General features: G+C 48.7%; 1 protein-coding gene across 1 annotated transcript in view; it reads right to left on the bottom strand.

The window, feature by feature from the left end:
- The window catches only part of METTL16 (methyltransferase 16, RNA N6-adenosine), a 388,563-nt gene that overhangs the window by 196,591 nt on the left and 172,897 nt on the right, over positions 1-19,075 (bottom strand). Inside the window, exons 5-6 of the mRNA XM_085649941.1 lie at positions 7,322-7,437; positions 6,298-6,440 (exon numbers count right to left, since the gene is read on the bottom strand). Of these exons, the coding sequence (XP_085506067.1) occupies positions 6,298-6,440; positions 7,322-7,437 (259 nt within the window). The remainder of the gene's footprint in view (positions 1-6,297; positions 6,441-7,321; positions 7,438-19,075) is intronic.

Below are 19,075 nucleotides of genomic sequence, written 5' to 3'. Positions count from 1 at the left end.
CTGTTAAGGCAGTGATGCTTCATGAACGTGTGCACCGATGTCCATGTTGCCACCTGGCAGTCCACATGCCAATGCAGTAGTGGCACCCTTGGGCCTGGTGTAATGGGCCCTTAATCCTTCTGGAAGCTGCTTCTTCACCATCGCATAGCAGATTTTAAAACAGAGGACTATCCATCTGAGCAAAGTGTTCTTCTGAGTGTTTATGGTACGATCAATATAAAAACTGGGGTTCAAACAGTGAAGTCTCTCCTCCTCTTTTCAACGGTGAGGAGAGGCAAAGAACTTTGAAAGAGTGATGGATTGCCTACGTGAAATGAAGTAACAACTTTCATGAGAAAAGCCTCTCTTGTTACAAGCACAAGCTTGTCCAGAAAGGTGGTGATTTAAGGCATCTGGACTGCCGGAGCTTGATGTTCATGCGACATGCTGAAGTTATCACAATGAGAACATATTTGGGGTCAACAGACATAGGGGACAGATGTAGAACGGCACAAAAGGAGTGCACATGAGGAAAGTAAGATCCAAATTAAGGTCCCGTAGTGGCATCACAAACGGTTTAGGGACAAACGTGTGCATCAAACCTTTGACAAAACGCATCACATCAGGTGATTTGAACAAGGATGGTTAGTCCACTAAATGCTAAAAGACAGAGATGAATCAGAAGAACGTTAATAGTGCCCACAACAAGTCCTTGCTGGGTCACAGACAAAAAAACTGTAACACACCTGACAGTTTGTCTTGCAATAGGTCTGTGTTACAGGTGCCATACTACGCCACAAACCTGTCCCAGCATCTGGCATAGACTATATCATAGGAAAACGTTTGGCCGTCAGCATGACATCCAATACTTTGGGAGTTTGAGCAAATGATTGTTCAACTGCTGCTGCTCAATCTCTATGCATGGAGGTGTTCATTTGCATAGGGATTGCAGGACAGATGCTCATGCCCAGAAGTTCCATGTACCACACTCTTCTGGCCCTATCTGGGGTCACTAGAAGGGCTTGGGCCCGGTCGTTCATGTCCTTCTTTGGAACTTGTGACAGGAGAAGTAGAGGCAGGAAGGCATACAGGAGCCCTGTGCTCCACTTCGGGCAGAATGAGTCTCAGAGAGAGAGCCTTCTTGGGCACTCAAGCACACAAAAGTGTTGACACTGCACATTATCGGCGGTGGAGAGCAGATAGAACTAGGGCTCTCCCCATTGGTGGAAGACATCCTGTGCCATTCCGGGTACAGTTGTCATTCATGATCCACTAGACATTGCTAGTAAACCCTGGCATGTGAAGATCCTGCCAGGTGGTGTAGGATCAGAGAGGTGCCCTGACAATTAAGCCAAGTTCAGAGGAACAGAGCCTCTTGGCACTAAGTCAAGAACCTCACTATCCTCTGCTTGTTGCAAGACCACATGGCACTGGCGTTGCCCATGAAGACCTAAACCAGTCTCCCCTTGATGGACGGCAGGAAGACTTTCAATGCTAAGTGAATGGTCCCCAACTTAAGTAGGTCTGCAGTGAAGGCAGGTCCCTGCTGGAGAGGATAGTCCCCTGAGACCCACCTCTCCATGACCTCCTCAACCCAGCAATGACAAGTCTGTCACAAATATCAGCTCAGGATGGGAGAGTGCAGTTAGTCAATTGCAGCAGATCAGCCACCATTACAGACCTTTTGCAGCCTCCTCAGAAACCTCAATGGAATCCGACAGAGTCCCTTGGTGCTAGGCCCTTTGGGACTTTAGATCCCACTGTAGTGTGCATATGCCATCAAGCATGAACAACCAGCAAGATGCATGGAGCCAATAGCCCCAGAAGCCTCATAGCAATCCTCAGTGAGACCCAGGACTGAGGCTGAAACATAGGAATCACAGACCGAATGCCCTGGACTCATCACAGAGTGAAATCTTGAAAGTACACCATAACTAGGTTGACTATGATTAAGAAGAAAAAAATACAGCGAAGGAGTTAGGTGTGACTTTGGCACATTGATCGTGAGCTCCCACGATGTAACGTGGTTTGCTGTCATCTGAAGGTGCTCTACGACTGACTGTGGCTAGCCCACCTTCAGCAGACAGTTATCGAGGCAGGGGAAGACTTGTACTCCCAACCTCTGAAGATACGCTCCGACCATTGCCATCACCTTCATGAATACCAAGGGGCACTGGTGAGGCCAAAATGGAGCACAGCAAACTTAAAACGCTTGTGGCCCACCTTGGACTATAGATAGTGTCTGTGGCCTGCAGGACGGAGACATTGAAATATGTATCCTTCAGGTCAAACTCCACCATTCAGTCTCCTTGATCCAGGAAAGAGAGAACCTGGTCCAGTATGAGCACATTCAATGTGTCCTTTCCTAGGAAGAAGTTGAAGGTCCAGGTTCTAAAATAGGGCAAATGCCTTTCCCTGTTTTAAAAGCTATAGGAAATGGTAGGAGGCTCCTTTCTTCAAAAGAGCTTGTACTTCCTGCAGCAAAATTGACAAATGTTTCTCTGAAAGTGGCTCTGATGTAGGTAAAATAGTCAGAGGGATGTACAGGACTGGCAGTGCGTAGCCCCTTTGTACTATGTGGTGGGCGCTATTGCTTGCCACTCACGGCGAAAATTTGTGATTCTCATCATGTATGACTAAGGCAAAGTAAAGTGTCTTGGAAGCTGCTGTTGGAGTGACTGGGGCATTTGTTTCCCATATTGGCCTAGGCATTGTCTGCGAGATTCCTTAACTCTGAAAGGACTGGGGTGCCTGCTGTTGGGGTGGTGGGCCTTGATGTTGGCTGAAGCTAAATCCCCTATCACTATCAGTGCCTTGAAAAGGGCAAAATTGTGTGGAAAGACCAAGGGGTAGCAGTTACTCAGTTTTCTTTAAAGCGCTCATCTGAATGCAAACTGACATGTTCCCTTTGCACTGGGACCTCAAATCCCACTGCAGAAGCTTGCATGTGCCACCCAGCGTGGTCCACAAGGAGCCGCTCTCTCTGATACCGGATTCAAAAGATTAAATCTGGATCATAGCCTCATTTTGTCCAGGACTCGATTAGGCGTTTCAGAAAAGCCCTGCGTCCATAATAGCTCCAATGAAATGAATCTTTAGACCTGCTGTACTTAAAATGTTACTGAAAGGACTCAACCTTCTGTAAAGAGAGTAAGGATGACTCAAAGTCCTTTGATGGGTTTATATGAAGTTCTTCTAGATAAGAGTCCTTAGACTGAGACGGACTCCTCAGTTGCCCAGTGGTACTGTCTGACTATGACGACATCCCGTCCAAGGTCTAATGTTCAGGACTATACCAGAGGAATGGGGGGGGGGGGGGGGAGAGAGAGAAAGAGAGAGAGAGAGAGAGAGAGAGAGAGAGAGAGAGAGAGAGAGAGTGAGAGACTCATTGAGACTTTTTCTCTTTTGTTAGGACCGTCACCAACACCTGTGGTTCGTGCAACAAACAAATATAAATAGGGGAATGTGAGGGAGTGTTTTCCTTTCTCTTGACGCTCTTTTCCCTTTCTTTTATCCTTAAAAGGGGTCCCTTTAGGTCGATAAGCCCCACCACCAACCCCAAAGACCCCAACGCGGGACTTACCTGTGGTCTTGGCTCGAACTCGGAGCGTTGGCATCTTGAGGCTGCTCGCCTTGAATACCGGTGTAATCTTGCCAGTCTTCCACATCCCTGTCTTCTCCTGCATCGGCAGTGACTGATATTCTGTTGCCCTCCTCTGCAGTCCTTGTCCATGGCTTCTTCTCTTAACGGTGGCAACCTCGCGCTTCTTGCTACGCCTCCTCCTGTGTCCCGCTCCTTTACCTTTGATTTCCCCACAACGCCGAACCAGTGTTCGCCGGACGTTCTTCTTCCCCTGCAATCTTCCGGCCACCTCCCTTTCAACTACTCTGCTCTGACGATAATTGGCGCGCCCATCAGGAAGTCTGGAAATCCCCGTCAGCGATTCCCCTGGTCTCCGTCGTCGGCCATGTTTGGGGGGAGTCCCCAACCATATTACACCTTCTTTTCTTCTTTAAATCTTTATTTCGGCAATATTTCAGCCATAAAAGAGTACACAACATGTTATACACATTAAAATTACAGTGTTAAAAGAGCATCTAAAATGACATAGGCAAATGCAAATCAGGAATGTAAATCAATGTCAGTATTAATATTAATTTTAGGACACACATTGTATCTGTAACTGGCGTTACACCTTCTTTTCTAAGTAATACTTGCCATGAGAAGGCATGTCCATAAGCGTAGCATCGGTATCTCCTGGGAAGCTAGTGGAACGCATCCAGGCATGTTGATACAGATTGTCAGCTGCACCAATATATCATGCAAAGATTTCCGCAGAGTAAAGGCCACAACTTCATGAGCTGTTTTGACCCATTTAGACCATCATTTCCCGAGTCAGAAAAGATTGTTGACATATGGTCCAGCAGGCTGACAACTGTACGTTTTTCCAACTCCCACAAGGCACATACATATCAGTATAGGAGGCATAAGGCATTAGCAGCGTGGAGGGATAAACTGCCAAGGAAAAACATTTTGACCTAAGGAGTTAAGTTTCTTGGAATCCCTGTTCAGGGGTGCTATTGGAAAGGCATGGTGATTGCGTTTTGGCAGCGAAGTCTGAACAGACAGACTCTCTGGGTGAGAAAACACAATGTGAGTGTCATCCGGAGCAGGTCTATTGCATGTGGCAATTTCTCTGTGGACTGATGGGCAAGAAACGGGATTCTCACAGGCGAACATGTGATGCACATTAACAGGAGAAAATGGCTCTGCTATTGCTTAGGAGGACTTCAAAATCTGTAAGAATTACAGACTTTTACTTAGCTGTAGGGCGTGTCACTTTTAAGGCTTTTTCCACGTTCCAATGGAAGTCATAAATCTACTCTGAGGTGGGCCCAGTGGGGTAGGGCATATTACTTCCTAGTGACATATCCAAGCCACTCACATTTGATAAATCAAGATCTATGTCAGCATCTGTATTATAAACTGGAAGGTGATTTGCAGCTTCGGTGTCCGCATAGCCCATGCAGCCATAGCCTTTACTTTCCACAGCCAAGACATCTGAATCAGAGTAACAAATGTCTTCCAGACAGGTGAACCTCTGACCCCGATAAAGGGCTCTTGGCAGGATATGTGGTTAAAATTAGACAATACCTTCTCTGTTGCCATATTGATAATTCTGTCTTGAAATCTTGGTCAGCACCTAAGTCAGCTCCGGGGACAGCATTGGCGCCAAAGGAATGCCTGAAGGGCTGGAGGGAAACTCCCTAGCTAGGTTCACCTTTGTCTCAGGCACCAGGGCCAGAGCACATAGAAATGTGACATCAGGAAGTGTTGGGGTCTGAGTCGACTGAGTCATCAAGCCCAAAGCACAAAAGTGTTTTCGCCCTTGGGAAGTAGCCAAAACAGAGGTGGACATTACCTGAAAATATCCAGCATTGCAAGCTGAAAGTCACTGACCTGCATTGGGGTCAGCCAGAGGACCAGTAAACTCTGGCCTCATCTTTTTCGACGCCAAGATCTTATCTGACAATGAGGAAGAGTCCAGAGTCAGAGAACGGTGTCAAGACTTCCAACAGTCCCTGGAGAGTAACTGTTTCCTCGAGGAAAAAGAAGACTTCTCCTTTATATGATGCTTTTTTTTTAAATTGTGGGAAGCTCTCTTAGAAGGAAGATTCCTGGAGGCTAAATTAGTTTTAGGAGACGGAGAATGCTTTGGCATCTCCATACAGGTCTTAACCAAAAATAGCTTAGTATAATATGGAACTTCTCCCTGATGGCCTTTGGGTGCACAGATGCCGCTCAAATCAGCATTCATTGTGATCCAATCACAGGCACGACATGCAGATACTAGAGAAATGTCTCGAAGCCTGAGGACTCTTGTGAAGACAGCTGACCTAATCACTTTCTAAATGCTGATGAATTTACAAAAACGTGGAGTCCAGATCTTGCCAAATATCCTTTGGAGATGTCACATCCAGAGGTGGAGTCGCCGCTGGAGCTCTAAGACACCACCAGGAAGAGCTGGGGAGTCACTGCTGGGGCAAAGTTTCTAGATCAATCAGGAGACCAAAGAGGAGAGTTCCTAAGGTAAGGAATCTGTGAGGAAAAATATCCATTAGAGCCAGTAAACTGGAAACCGCTAGGAGGCTGGATTGTTAGGGAGCTAAACATCCTAAGACTTTATATTTGAAACGCTGTTGATCATGCTTTGGGCTGCTGAGGTAAACCCTGAAAAGCTGGGCCATGGGCACGTAAGTGAATGCTTTGGAAATCCTGAATTCTATCCCAAAAACCTTGTTCTTGTGATCACTCACCGCAGTCTTCTCTTGAGCTGCAGACTGTCATGGATGATTCTCTTGACAAACTCCAGTTCTCCACCTTCAGCCATGATCTCCGTAATGCCGCCAGTGTTAACAGAACTTGGAGGAGGTCTACGTGGATTTCGGGAGTTTTCCCCCTGTCCAGGAAACAAGATAAAATATACATTCATAAATGAATTTCTTTAAACAAAATGCTATTATACTATAAGGAAAAGGGGAAGCCTTAGCGATGATGTAAAAGAAATGATATGCGAGTGACAGTAACATTTACTGTGTTTTAATAGTTCATAGATGGCTGTGCTTTAGGCCCAATGAAAGTCCAATGCATTAGGCACAATAGTGGTGCAGTGGCTCCGGCTCTAGGGGTCTGCTATGGTGTGATGAGGTTGTCCTTTACATGAACCAACTGAAGAGACAGTACAAAGAACACTATAGTAAACAAAGGAATATGCTGATTTACTCAGCCTCATGCACTACGCACACGTCTTCGGGTGTGGGGGAATGAGGGATTGCATGCCACACATTTTTGTGTCCAAAGCTCAGCACTATATCTGTGAATCCTAGTGGGCAAATGTGATCTGGTGATTTCAGTCCGAAGAAACCTGAATCGTACAATGGCAGAACTGAACTAAGGTTACATCAGAGTTTACAAATAAGGACAACTTTAGTTGTTCCACCAAAGAGAATATGTACATATAATTATTTAACATGCTATTAAACATGAACGAATGCTTCATTATTCTGAAACCAGTAAAGTTTATAAACAAAATATTGATAAAATATAAAAATTGAAGACTGAAGTAATATAACGTGTAAAGCGTATGTTCATCCGTTCTGGTCTCTTGAAATCACAGACGTTTTCTGTCACCCAACTCAAGGGTACTCATGTTATCACCTTCGGAGGGTCAGAAGACTGAGATGACTTGGTAGACTTCCAAACTGTGACCAGCAGGTCAAACACAGAGCTCTGGGTTGGATTCTTAGTCCACTGAGCCACCAGACCCATACGGTACACTACCTTGGCTTCTAGCTGGTTGGCAAAAAAAGGGGGGTTGCACATGCAAAAGTCATACACGATCTCAGATTCCTCCTTCAGTGCATCCATCAGCAAGGTCTTCTGCGGCACTTTAACCACTAGGAGAAAAAACAAAGCCGGATGTGAGAGATGGTTCAAAAGACACAGAAGGGAAATGCCAGTCATATTTAATTAAATGGTCATTTTTGCAACACAGTCTGCATGACTTCAATCTGAATTTGACCCAAATTCCCCAGGTCTGTACTGCAAAGGCACTCAAAATCCCAGGACATGTTTAACCAGCCCAGGTTGTCAATCCAGAATCACTTTTCAATTTGGCACTTCTTGGTGTGCTTTGGCCATTGTAAGGATGGGCCTACAATATAAAATAAATTCATTGTTGCTGGCAAAGTAGGCAGATTGGCTGGTGGGTCAAACACATTATGTGGCAACCTTGGGTCTAAGTATTCTAGGCTGTCTACACATGCAACAGTGAGCAATCATGCTTGTAGAGGATACACAAAGACCACAGTGTACAACAGTGTTACTCACTAGAACAGCTTTTGAATCTGTACCCTATCTTGTCATTCTACTCAGACATGTGAGATATTCATAATGCAAGTTGGGCTCTTGGAGCCATGAGATATTTTTGCAGTGGTTTTTCCTCACCAAGCTCAGGCTCCCTTCCTCAGTCCCTTCTCCCCAACAGATACCATTCATCAGAAAACATGGGGAACTGGAATGAGCATCTGGATGAACTAGGAGTAGGACTACTATGTACAAGAAAATCACAAACAAAATCTGATACTGCCTGCACTCAAGTCTACCAAAAACACTGCCTCATGGAAATTCAGTCTGAAGAAAACAAGAAAGCAGCACACAGTCGCCTATGCCGAAAGCCCCAGCAGCAGACACAAACCAGAGGATGGTGCAGAGTGAGCAGGATAATGAAAAGGAAATGGCAGGGGGCTTTACAAGACCCCATTCCAATGCAGGACTGCTTACGGGTGGAGCCAAGAAAAACACTGCACTCCTGTACATCCCTCTGGGTGTGAAAATTATATCAAGTGTGAATTAAGTCAGTTCCAGAAATAGGGTAGAGATATGGACAAGGGCAAGCGGTTGCAGAGATAAGGCCACGCCTTGCAGTCCGGTGAAGTTCTATTGCACTGGCTGTCTTTTGTTTAGCAGGGATAAACAAGGCCTTGCTTCTTGTACTGCAATAGTAACATCTGGAAAGAACAAGATAGAATTTCCATCGAAGGACAAAGGAAACTTATCGAGCCAGGCAGAGAGAGGACCTCATTTCAGTCCCTAAAATTCTAGAGGCAATCAATGACGGGTCTAGCTGGTGCCCTCAGCGGCTGTTTATTAGGGAGCTCTCGCAACAATCAAAACGCAGGAGAAAGCATCCGCACCAAAGAGTTACTAGCATACATTCAACGTATTCTGCCATATTTGAAAAGACGTGGGTCCCGTGCTCTCCATGCCACTGGAATGAAGCTATCCTGGTTGGAGAGGGGTGAAACCCCGAAACCGGTCCTAGGATGCTTGTTTCCGGTCCAGGGAGGACCCAGCTTGGCAGTTCGGGCTGGACTGTTCCCATGAGGCACAGGGTCAAGTCTGATTTGCATATGGCTGCGTTCAAACTGGAACGGCATGGTGAGCAAAAAAACGATGGATTTAGTCCCAGATCTCTGTACTGGGGTGAATGTATGACATTGTTCTGCATTCTGTCCATCAACTGTTGTTTTTAAATTTGAAAATTCTGGTACTCCCACATTCGTAAATTGTTGTGGGGGGAGTGCCCTTCAAGATCTCCATTTTGTGTGGTAAAACGTTTTAGCACTTTTCCCATAATGAGGAGCGATTCCCCCTTTGATGCTAGTTCGTCTATTAGAGATACTTTGTTCCCCCTCTTATACTCTGATGTCATGTTTCTCCAGTTTGCGGGATATGGTGTCCATGCAGGTGCCTTGGGTGTACATCTTTGCTTCCATAGACATTACGCTGCTTTGCACTGTTCGAAGGATAGCCCTTATGTCCTCCTCTCCCTCTGCTTCCTTCAGCACGGTATCCCGCTCCACAAGTGTAGACTGTCAATCTGGCGTAAGCGGTCTTCCGGGCCTCAAAGTGGAGCTTGGTTTGTTTGGTGTCTAATTTGCCCTTTTTTCTGGCCCTCTCACGAACCACTCCACTTTGCTGCTGCGTATTGAGGGGGTGCACTGACTTATGGATCAGTGGATGAACGTGGCTGTCAGGAATCCCCTCCCGCACATGGATTCCCTCCCACAATGCCACTTCCGTGAACCTGGTGCGCATGGAGGAGAGCGGACTACAACTCCCAGAATGCCCTCCGGCAACAATTGCCTTATGCCACTCAAGAGTTCTGGTTACATAACACCAAGGGAAACGCCTAGTTTTCATGTTATGCAACTCAAGAGTTCTGGTTACATAACACCAAGGGTAACGCCTAGTTTTCATGTTATGCAACTCAAGAGTTCTGGTTGCATAACACCAAGGGGAACGCCTAGTTTTCAGGTTATGCAACTCAAGAGTCATGGTTATACAACGCCGAGAGTACTACTTAAGGAGAAGATCACTGGGACTCGGCGTCGGATATTCTGATCTTTGCCGGAGTACCTGGTTGAGGTACACGGACCCGTTGGTGAGTTGAGCGGCGGAAGGAACATTCTAAGGAGCGGAGGAGAGGTGCTGGCGTGTGCTTCCTGCCCGTGTCCTGTCCCGTTCTGAGAGCCGTATTCAACGTCATTGGGCACAAGTCCCATTGGTAGAGCCGAAGCTCCCAACGGCCTGACAATTTGGAGAAAACGAGGTTGGTGCGAGCCGAAGCTCCCAACCCTCGTTCCACGCTTAGAGCTAAGACGCTATCCCGGAGGTGTTTCCGCGTCTTAGCCATCGACACTCGTAGGAGAACTGGGATAGGTAGAGCGGCTGCTCCCCTCCATTCTCTGCGCCACCTTGGGTATCATCACTTAAACCCGGATACAAGAGACGCACACTAGGAGGTGTTCCCAGCGTCTTTGTGTTGTGGCAGTACTCTGGGGGATACTGGTAGAGCGGCTGTTCCCAGGTGGTAGAGAGCCCGGCCGGGTGACTCCCACGTGCCCCCCCGTAGATTCCACAACCTTGGAACTACCCTTCACAGCGGTCGAGTGGCATTGTCGGCCACTGCTTAGCACTGTGCCCTCCGTTGGAGCATACTGGGTCCGGTGTGCATGCGGAGGACGGTTAGACGAGCTGTGAATGGGTATCGTACTTTAACTGGTGATTCCAGTACCGGTATTCTTTGTTGTCTGTAGTTGTTTATCTGTTTATTAAATCATCCTTAAACCTCCATTTCTCTGGTCCGTCGTCTGTTTGTCCCAACCCCGTGAAAGCCAGGACGTTACATAATATCCGACCTCTTCCATAACTATCTCCTGGTTGGGCGAACGACATGGCCACGATTGAGGATGTGTTGGCCGTCTTAGCCGCGATGCAAATCGAGCTCACCGCTTCCAGACAGGAAACAGCAGACGTTAAGGCTAGAATGGACGCTCTGCAGAACGATCCGCTACAGGCGGGTGCCTCTCACACGGCCACGGCTCCTGCGGTTGTGGTAGAGATGCCCGTAGCCATTCCTTTGGCGACACCAGAGAGGTACAGCGGAGACCCCAACACAGTGCAGGTATTCCTCACTCAAGTAGCACTGCATCTGTCCTACAAACCAAAGGCCTTTCCTACCAGCCAAGCCAGAGTGGCCTTTCTGATCTCGTATCTTGCTGGGAACGCGGCGCAATGGGCAGTCCCACTGGTGAGCAGGGACGACCCTATCCTATGTGATTGGGGAGCCTTCCGCGAGGAATTCTTGAAGGTGTTTGATCGAAGGGCGGACTCGTATACTGCCGACCGAGAGATGTTGGAGCTGAGGCAAGGCAACAATGATCTGGTGCAGTACCTTAATGCTTTTCGAAGGTTAGTGGCCGAAACCAAGTGGCCCATAGCCAAACAAACCGCGCTGTTTCACCAGGGCTTGAGCGAAGAGCTCAAAGATGTGGTAGCACAAATCGACCCCCAACCCAAGACATGTGAAGGCTTGATCAACCTGGTGCTACGGCTGGACCATAGATTGAACGAAAGAAAGGGCGATCACAAGAGGAAAGGGAAAGCGCTGCCATCGTATGTTTCGATGGGTGGCCCTGAGACCAACTCCTCCACCAGGACGGAACCCATGGACATAGGAGCTATAAGGGCGAGCCTTACAGCCACTGAAAAAGAATCACGCCGCAAGCAAGGCCTTTGCCTTTACTGCGGTAAAAAGGGGCACTATGTACGCGAGTGTCCAGCCAAGCCAAAAACCTCACGATACCGAGCGAACAAAACGGTGACAGCAGTGGTGGAAGCACCGGCGGAAAACTGAGGGACTCCGGGTCTAGGGAAGGGGCATCTTGGAGTCACACCCACATCCCTTCCATGTTGAGCCCGAATCAAAAAGGGCGAAGACATTTGTTTATTACCTTACACGTAGGAGTGCAGGACCAGTGGATACCTGTGGTAGCCATGATTGATTCAGGAGCCACGGGCATGTTCATGGACTACAATGAAGCACGGAGACTGGGTCTCACTCTCCTTCCCAAACAGATACCAGAGGAGGTGTATGCAGTGGATGGGAGAAGTCTGGTGACCGGACCTATCGGACAGCACACAGGAGAAATACTGGTGAGGTTCGGAAAACTGCATAACGAACGTATCGATTTTAGCATAATCAGAGCCCCGCAGTACGGGGTCATATTGGGTCTACCCTGGCTCCAAAAACATAACCCAACGGTGGATTGGCCTACGCATCACATTGAGATGACTTCCCCGTTTTGTGAACAATGGTGCGGCATGCGGCAGGACCCCCACGAAGGTGAGGTAGGCGAAGGTCACACGGTCGCCACGGCAGCAGAAAAGGACGTAAAGCTGCCCAGAGTGTATCACAGTTTCGGGGACGTCTTCGATGAAATCCGAGCGGAGGTGCTCCCTCCACATAGACCGTTCGACTGCCAAATCGACCTGGTTCCGGGGGCTAGCGTTCCCAGCGGCAGACTGTATGCGCTCACAGAACCCGAAAACGTACATCTACGGGGATATTTGGATAAATTACTAGGGCTGGGGTTCATCAGGCCGTCGAAATCCCCTGCCCCATCGCCTCTCTTTTTCATTCCGAAAGCGAATGGCGAATTGAGGGCCTGCGTGGACTTTAGGGCCTTGAACGCGATAACCATAAAAAACCGGTACCCCCTGCCTCTCATAAGCGTTCTCCTGGAACAGGTAAAAAAGGCCCAAATATACACAAAGCTTGATCTCAAGGGGGCATACCATCTTGTGCGCATGAGGGACGGCGACGAATGGAAAACCGCCTTTAAGACCAGGTTCGGGCTCTTGGAGTACCTCGTCATGCCGTTCGGACTATGCAATGCCCCTGCCGCCTTCCAATACTTCCTCAATGAGGTGTTCCGGGAGGTATTGGATATCTACGTGGTCGTTTACATAGACGACATACTCATCTACTCCAACTCAGAGGAAGAACACGTACAGCACGTATCCGCAGTTCTCAAAAAACTGAGGGAAAACATGCTATACTGCAAACTCAGCAAATGTGACTTCCACGTCACATCAGTGGAATTCCTTGGGGTGATGCTGAGCCTCAACGGACAGGAGATGGCGGAACGCAAGATCAGAGCGGTGGAGGAGTGGCCGGTGCCCCGAGGAGTAAAGTCCAGAGCTTCATAGGCTTCGCCAACTTTTATAGGCGTTTTATTGAGGGGTTTTCAGGCTTGGTTGCCCCGATCACGCAACTACTAAGGAAGTCTCAGGAGTTTGTGTGGGGACCGGAAGCACAAAAAGCATTTGTGGCCCTCAAGAAGGCCTTCAGCACCGCCCCGGTGCTAGCTCACTCGAATCCGGAATTACCCTATGTGGTAGAAGCGGACGCCTCTGATGTGGCGCTGGGTGCCATTCTATCTCAGAGGAATGAGATGTCGGGTTTGCTCCATCCTGTGGCGTACATGTCTCGTAAATTGAACGACGCGGAACGCAATTACCATATTGCGGAGAAGGAACTACTCGAAATAAAGGACGCATTTGCTGAGTGGAGGCATTTGTTAATGGGGGCCAGACACGTGGTTACAGTGTATACGGACCACAGAAACCTCCAGTTTCTGACGGCAGCCCGGCATTTGTCTCCCCGTCAAATGAGGTGGATGATCTTTTTCTCCGGTTTCAATTTCCACATCACATACCGACCCGGTACGGAGAACAGGAAAGCGGACGCGCTTTCGAGGCAATCGAATGCCAGGGATCCGCAGCCGGTTGCCGAACATTCTATCATCCCTCCAGGAGTTGTGATAGGGGTGATTCAACCACAGACGTTCCTCAGGGGGGTCCAGAAGGGGACCCATACCTTCATGTGGCGGAGGTGGCTTCGCAGTCACAAGGAGTGGCAGATGAAGGACGGGATTCCGGTGAAAGGACGATGTATGTTGTTACCCACGCCTAGGCTTCGAAAACAGGCCTTCACCTGGTGCCACGTGTCTCCCTGTGCCGGCCATCTGGGTGTCGAAAAGACTGTAGCGAGCCTAGGACGGCAGTTCTGGTGGCCTGCCATGAGAACAGACGTCCGGAATTGGTGTTCATCATGTACCGTTTGCGCATCCATGAAATCGGACCACAGAAGATCGCAAGGACTCCTCCAACCCCTTCCTACACCGACCAAACCCTGGGAAAACATATCCTTAGACTTCATTGTCGGGCTACCAAAGGATCAAGGAAAGACGGCCATACTGGTGGTGGTGGACTATCTCACGAAGATGGGGCACTTCCTCGCTTGCAAACAGGTACCTTCGGCAGGAGAGCTGGTGTCGTTGTTATTGAAGAATGTAGTGAGACTACATGGCCTACCCAACGTGATCGTGTCGGACAGGGGGTCTCAGTTCACGTCGCACTTCTGGAAAACTTGGTGTTCGGCGTTACACGTCAAGTCAGCCATGTCCACGAGTTATCACCCGCAGACGGACGGCCAGACGGAGCGCCTGAACCAGTCGCTCAAACAATATCTACGTTGTTTTGTAGAGCAAGGGAAGGATGAGTGGGTGGACCTACTTTGGATCGCGGAAATCGCGTACAACAACGCCACACATTGTTCCACCAAGGCCTCCCCTTTTTATAGTAACTACGGCCATCATCCCCGGTTCTTGCCGTTTCTGCACCCGGTCAGGGAAGACAGATTGCCGACAACAGCCAAGAGGGTGGCCCGCATCAAGGAGGCCTTGATGAGTTCTCGAGTTGCCCTGGAGGGGGCTAAGGCCACGTATAAAGCCTTTTCTGATAGGAGGAGAAGGCCTGGACCGGTCTACAAACCTGGAGATTACGTCTGGGTCTCTACTCGGCACATGAGATTTAAGAAAAGTAGCGTGTTCCATCCCCGCTTCATGGGCCCATATAGGATCCTTCGATGCATCAGCCCGGTGAACGTGAAAGTGTGCCTGCCCCAGTCCCTGCGGATCCATCCCGTGTTCCACGTTTCTCTCTTGAAACCCGCGAACGCGGTGAGGCCTCGTACGCCGGTGTCGGTGACTGTGGATTCGGAGGTGGAGTACGAGGTGGCTGGTATCTTGGATTCCAAGTGGCGCAGGGGCAAACTATGGTATCTGGTGGCATGGAAGGGGTACGGACCCGAGGAGCAGTCATGGGAACCTGCGGCGGGGGTTCACGCTCCTCGTCTGGTATCGTCGTTCCATCGTCGATATCCTTCCTGTGCTGGTCCTGATGGGGGGCGCTGATGGGAGGGGGATGTACTGTCAGGAATCCCCTCCCGCACATGGATTCCCTCCCACAATGCCACTTCCGTGAACCTGGTGCGCATGGAGGAGAGCGGACTACAACTCCCAGAATGCCCTCCGGCAACAATTGCCTTATGCCACTCAAGAGTTCTGGTTACATAACACCAAGGGAAACGCCTAGTTTTCATGTTATGCAACTCAAGAGTTCTGGTTACATAACACCAAGGGTAACGCCTAGTTTTCATGTTATGCAACTCAAGAGTTCTGGTTGCATAACACCAAGGGGAACGCCTAGTTTTCAGGTTATGCAACTCAAGAGTCATGGTTATACAACGCCGAGAGTACTACTTAAGGAGAAGATCACTGGGACTCGGCGTCGGATATTCTGATCTTTGCCGGAGTACCTGGTTGAGGTACACGGACCCGTTGGTGAGTTGAGCGGCGGAAGGAACATTCTAAGGAGCGGAGGAGAGGTGCTGGCGTGTGCTTCCTGCCCGTGTCCTGTCCCGTTCTGAGAGCCGTATTCAACGTCATTGGGCACAAGTCCCATTGGTAGAGCCGAAGCTCCCAACGGCCTGACAATTTGGAGAAAACGAGGTTGGTGCGAGCCGAAGCTCCCAACCCTCGTTCCACGCTTAGAGCTAAGACGCTATCCCGGAGGTGTTTCCGCGTCTTAGCCATCGACACTCGTAGGAGAACTGGGATAGGTAGAGCGGCTGCTCCCCTCCATTCTCTGCGCCACCTTGGGTATCATCACTTAAACCCGGATACAAGAGACGCACACTAGGAGGTGTTCCCAGCGTCTTTGTGTTGTGGCAGTACTCTGGGGGATACTGGTAGAGCGGCTGTTCCCAGGTGGTAGAGAGCCCGGCCGGGTGACTCCCACGTGCCCCCCGTAGATTCCACAACCTTGGAACTACCCTTCACAGCGGTCGAGTGGCATTGTCGGCCACTGCTTAGCACTGTGCCCTCCGTTGGAGCATACCGGGTCCGGTGTGCATGCGGAGGACGGTTAGACGAGCTGTGAATGGGTATCGTACTTTAACTGGTGATTCCAGTACCGGTATTCTTTGTTGTCTGTAGTTGTTTATCTGTTTATTAAATCATCCTTAAACCTCCATTTCTCTGGTCCGTCGTCTGTTTGTCCCAACCCCGAGAAAGCCAGGACGTTACAGTGGCACACCGTGGAGCAAAGTCTCTATCCCCTGCCCCTCCAAATAGTTTCTGTCAATATCATAGCCCTGTGATGCTCTATGGAGTTGCAGGCAACTGGCGGAGTGGGAGCTCACGTTATAGTCTCCTGGCTCGGCTACAGGTCCCGCATCGCCCCATGAGCAACCTGCGTGAAGTACAGAAGGCAGAGGGGATGAGGGCATGAGCAGACTGCCGGACTCACAGGTCCCAGTAGATGTATTTCCCTAGGCGCAGACTAAATTTAGCACATGTATTGCATGCAGTCCTGTCGCTCTATCAAAGCCCACTGCAAGGTGTAAGATGCAGCATGCCCGGACTTTGCCTCCTCCTCCGTCTCACTTTCCAGGTGGCCCAGTGGTACTCACACGTGTCCTAGCAGCCCAACATCCAGAACACTGCAACCCACGGCCACAACATCTGACACCACCAGTCTCCCCACAGGACTGTAGATCCCTCTTGTAGGGCCAGCTCCGGAGATCATTCTGCGTGGGATCTGGCCCCTCTCAATCTCAGCGGGCAACTCCCTAAGCAAAGTGCTAGTGTCAGACAATGGAGCCCCAGAATGGAAGATTCGCACCCCAGCAGGCATGGGTTGCAGAGCGGCTTAGCCATTAGTCTCGCCAGGCCACTATCTTGGAATCATGTGCGGCCACAATTGGCACGGCTAACAGCAACATCGGGCGGCAATTCTAGGCTTAAAATCACAGCATTGCCTGCAGTGACCTTCTCTCCTGCATCAGATTATGCCAGATTGTAGCTGCCGAAGTCTCAAAGGAGTGTGGCAAGCTTAGGAGCTGTGTCCCAAGCACCCCCACTAGTTGTCTTTATGGCACCATTCAAGGTGTGATAAAGATAGGGGCTGAAGAAACAAGCTCCAGGTGGGGCTAAACCAGGAGTGCCTGATAATAATACCAGCATTTGTAACGCACGCAGCTACCTAAGACGAGGTGTCCCGGAGCTGGGGGCCATTGGGAATATTAAGTGAGCTATTGCCCAGAGTCACAAGGTGCTGGGCTAATCTGCCGTCGGCGATCGAACCGTGAACCCCCGCAACCAATGGAAGGAAGGCCGGTGGGGAGTATTAACTATACAGGGATGTATGGAAAGAGAGGCCTAGTGTCACAAAGACACTAATAACTACCTATGATTAAAAAATAAAATAAAAAAAAACAGCACAAAGTGACTCTCCCTAACTTTGCAATCCCACAGAGAAGGGTGAGATCTCAGAGGAGAGAAGGGTCACTGAGGCAATGGGTCCAAGGTGCAGCTCCTACAGCCAATTCCTAGTTCTCTTGGTCAGATTCAAGAGTAGGAACAGCCTGTGCAAGCCCAAGAGATGCACACCATGCAAGAAAAACACTCTCTTCAAAGAAGGGTGTATATGAAGATAAGTAAACAACATAGGAAAATGACTACATTGGTGATTCCTTGCTTAATGACAGGGGAACAGAGAAGGTGATGCCAGCTGGCAAGCAAAATAAAGAGGTTCAGAAAAGGTGTGCTATGAACTGTGGATGTGTTTCAAGGTTTTACATGTTACAAAGAGAGACCTATATAAAACCATTTAGGTAGCACTTGAGAATTTTAATGGTGGGCTGTGATGAAATGTGGTGTATGATATGGTTTGGTAGTGAGACTCCAACGTGCAGTACACTCGCAATACCATCTTGAGTCCATTCAGGCTCATCTGTGAAACCTTTAGCTCAACCCTGGCTAGCTGTGGCTTAGAGCAGCAAGACAAACAAAGAATCAAGTGTAAAGCGTTTACTAGTACCAAAACAATGAAATACAAAAGAAATCTGACACCAATTGATAAAAATTGATCTTATTTGTATGACTTTTTTTACACCAAAATGAACAAAATACACCAAAGGGTTCTGGAGATACAGATTTTTAAGTAAATCATAAATCACTGCAAACTTCCAACGAGCATTGGTAAACGTAAAGGTCAGAAACTTTGTAAAACTTTTAAAGAGTTGTTTTCAGCTACTCCAGCCTGCATTGGGTGATGAACTGCACCTTGTCACAAAAGCAGTTCCAAGCTCTGTTCCAGGCTCAATTAGGAAACCGCCATAGACTTTAAGGGAGTGGACCTGATGCAAGATATATAGGATACTGAAGATGCTGTGTGGTCAACGGGGGGTTGAGGGACTTGCTTGGGCTACTCTGCTGTCCATGGTCCAGGTAGGGCGACTTGGTCCACAGGAGTCGATGTCTAAACTGCAGTTGCCACTGGACTACTGGTCTTCAGTCACAGTGGTTTCCTTTGGCGAAGACTAGTGTCCATCTTGTGTGACCAAACTGCACCCTAACAACTCTTTGAAGTCCAGCAGACTCAGGTGCAACTTTTGAGTGTTGGGGTTTGGTCTTGCAGGCTGCACGTAGGTGGTCACTGGTGATCAAGCAATTGTGTCTACTGACTTGTCAAATCGGGTGGAGGGATAACCCCGAGACAAATTTGGGATGTACGCTCTACTATAATATGCTGCATCTGCTGGGAAATGCATGCTTGTTTATGGTCATGTATCCACAATGAAGAACATTGGCGGTGGTTACTTTAACATGATTTAGCCCATTACTGAATTGCTATGTCAGACCAATTTATTGCTGAGAATATTTTGCTGTACATAAGACCTTTTTTACCAAAATGTTCTCAGAGCGGAGATGTATCATTTGTATGTCTTTGGAGTTAAATTAAAAACCTAATAGAACACATTATCAGTTTCGATCATGAATA

This window comes from Triturus cristatus, chromosome 3_2 (assembly GCF_964204655.1).
Source record: "Triturus cristatus chromosome 3_2, aTriCri1.1, whole genome shotgun sequence".
NCBI lineage: Eukaryota > Metazoa > Chordata > Amphibia > Caudata > Salamandridae > Triturus > Triturus cristatus.
This window is presented reverse-complemented; position numbering and strand designations above follow the sequence as displayed.